The sequence below is a fragment of the Elephantulus edwardii genome, unplaced genomic scaffold (assembly GCF_000299155.1).
Source record: "Elephantulus edwardii isolate Elephantulus edwardi_28Jun2011 unplaced genomic scaffold, EleEdw1.0 scaffold00274, whole genome shotgun sequence".
NCBI classification, from domain to species: domain Eukaryota; kingdom Metazoa; phylum Chordata; class Mammalia; order Macroscelidea; family Macroscelididae; genus Elephantulus; species Elephantulus edwardii.
The window spans coordinates 3,220,585-3,222,439 of NW_006400024.1; the positions used below are offsets into that span (position 1 = coordinate 3,220,585).

A 1,855-nucleotide genomic window follows, 5' to 3' on the forward strand; every position below is an offset into this window, starting at 1 on the left:
GGCCCTGTCACACTCAGGTAGTGGGGGGAGGTGGCCCTGTCACACCCAGGCAGTGGGGGGAGGTGGCCCTGTCACACCCAGGCAGTGGGGGAAGGTGGCCCTGTCACACCCAGGCAGTGGGGGGAGGTGGCCCTGTCACACCCAGGCAGTGGGGGAAGGTGGCCCTGTCACACCCAGGTAGTGGGGGAAGATGACCCTGTCACACCCAGGCAGTGGGGGGAGTGGCCCTGTCACACCCAGGCAGTGGGGGGAGTGGCCCTGTCACACCCAGGTAGTGGGGGGAGGTGGCCCTGTCACACCCAGGCAGTGAAGGGAGATGACCCTGTCACACCCAGGCAGTGAAGGGAGATGACCCTGTCACACCCAGACCAAGGGGAGAAGTGGCCTTGTCACATCCAGGCCAAAGGAGAAGGGGGCCATAGCTCCTGGTGGCCTCATAACCTCAGGTAGAACTCTGTGTCCACATCTCCTCATAGTTTCTCTTTATGAAACACAAGACAAAGCTGTCCTTCCTGGGCTTCTGGGTGGGTTGGGCAGTGCTTGAAGCCCTGTGAACCCCCAGGCTCTGTTTAAACTCTGCCCGTCCCCCAGCCAGGTTGCCCAGGTTTCTACCTCACACAGAGTGCCCACTGCCATCACAATGCTGACCTAAGAGTGAGCAGTGTCCATCTCACCTTCCTGTGTGTGGCCTTCTGTCCCCTTCAGAGTGGTAGACCCTGGATGGCGAGGACAAGCTGTGGTGCTGGGGTGGCAGGGGAGTCTCAGCTGCCACTGTGTTGGTCACTTCCAGACCTCTGCTATGCACCCCAGTGTGTCCAGGTTGCTGCGGCTCCCTGAGGTCAGCATATTTGGTTTTCTTACAGTTCTGTGCTTTCTTCATAATCTTCTTCAGGGGGTACTTCCTGAGGTGGAGGCTTGGGGCCCAGGTGGGCTCAGGGTGGCAGAGGGAGCCATGGTCCTGGGGAGCCCCCAGCAAGGGCAGCGTGTCCTTTAGAGCAGGCACACCTGGGCTCACATGCATGCTCTCCTGTGTCCTCACATTATCTTGGCCAGAGGGCTGGGCCTCCCGGGGGAAAGGCTGCGAGGTAGGGCTGGACGTGGCTGCAGGGCGGGGTGTCTCCAGGTAGCAGCTGGCATGCTGGCCCTGTGACCACCTGACATGATGTGGCTGCAGCTCACACTGGCTACCTGACCTTAGCTGTCCTGTGGTGGCAGCGTGGCAGCCATTCCTCAAATCCCCAGTGTCCAGCAAGGAAGATGGAGCTTCAGGGGCCAGGTGTTGTCTGCATTCCCAGTGGGATGTTTCCCAAACAGCTACCTAGAGACAGGGAAGAAGGGAGGCCAGTCAGTGACAAGGCCAGTCAGTGAAGGAGGGGGCCCCTGAGAGAGGGAGGGTTATGAAGGAAGGAGAAGGGCAGTGGGCCAGGGAGATGACTGGTGTGGCTGATGTGAGTGGCCCAGAAGAAACCCAAGAGCCAACGTTGTTCTCAATAGAGAGAGGTTAAAGGCAGTCCCTTTAAGAACAGGAACTAGGCAAGGATGCCCACTATCACCTCTCTTACTCAATATTGTATTGGAAGTCTTAGTGATAGCAATAAGACAAGGGAATAAAAAGGTATCCAAATTGGCAAAGAGGAGGTAAAATTATCTCTCTATGCAGATGACAGTAAACTTAGAAAACCCTAAAGACTCAACAAGAAAACTATTGAACACAGTGGACCAATTCAGCAAAGTAGCAGGATACAAGATCAACATACAAAAAATCAGTTGGATTTCTCTACAGCGACAAAGAGAATACAGAGCTGGAGCTAAGAAAAGCAATACCCTTCACAATAGCTAATCACAAGATTAAATA

General features: G+C 55.6%; 1 protein-coding gene across 1 annotated transcript in view; it reads right to left on the reverse strand.

Moving 5' to 3' along the window:
- The window catches only part of PLEKHG4B (pleckstrin homology domain containing, family G (with RhoGef domain) member 4B), a 111,403-nt gene that overhangs the window by 39,527 nt on the left and 70,021 nt on the right, over nt 1-1,855 (reverse strand). Inside the window, 1 exon segment of the mRNA XM_006900176.1 lies at nt 675-1,318. Within this exon segment, the coding sequence (XP_006900238.1) occupies nt 675-1,318 (644 nt within the window).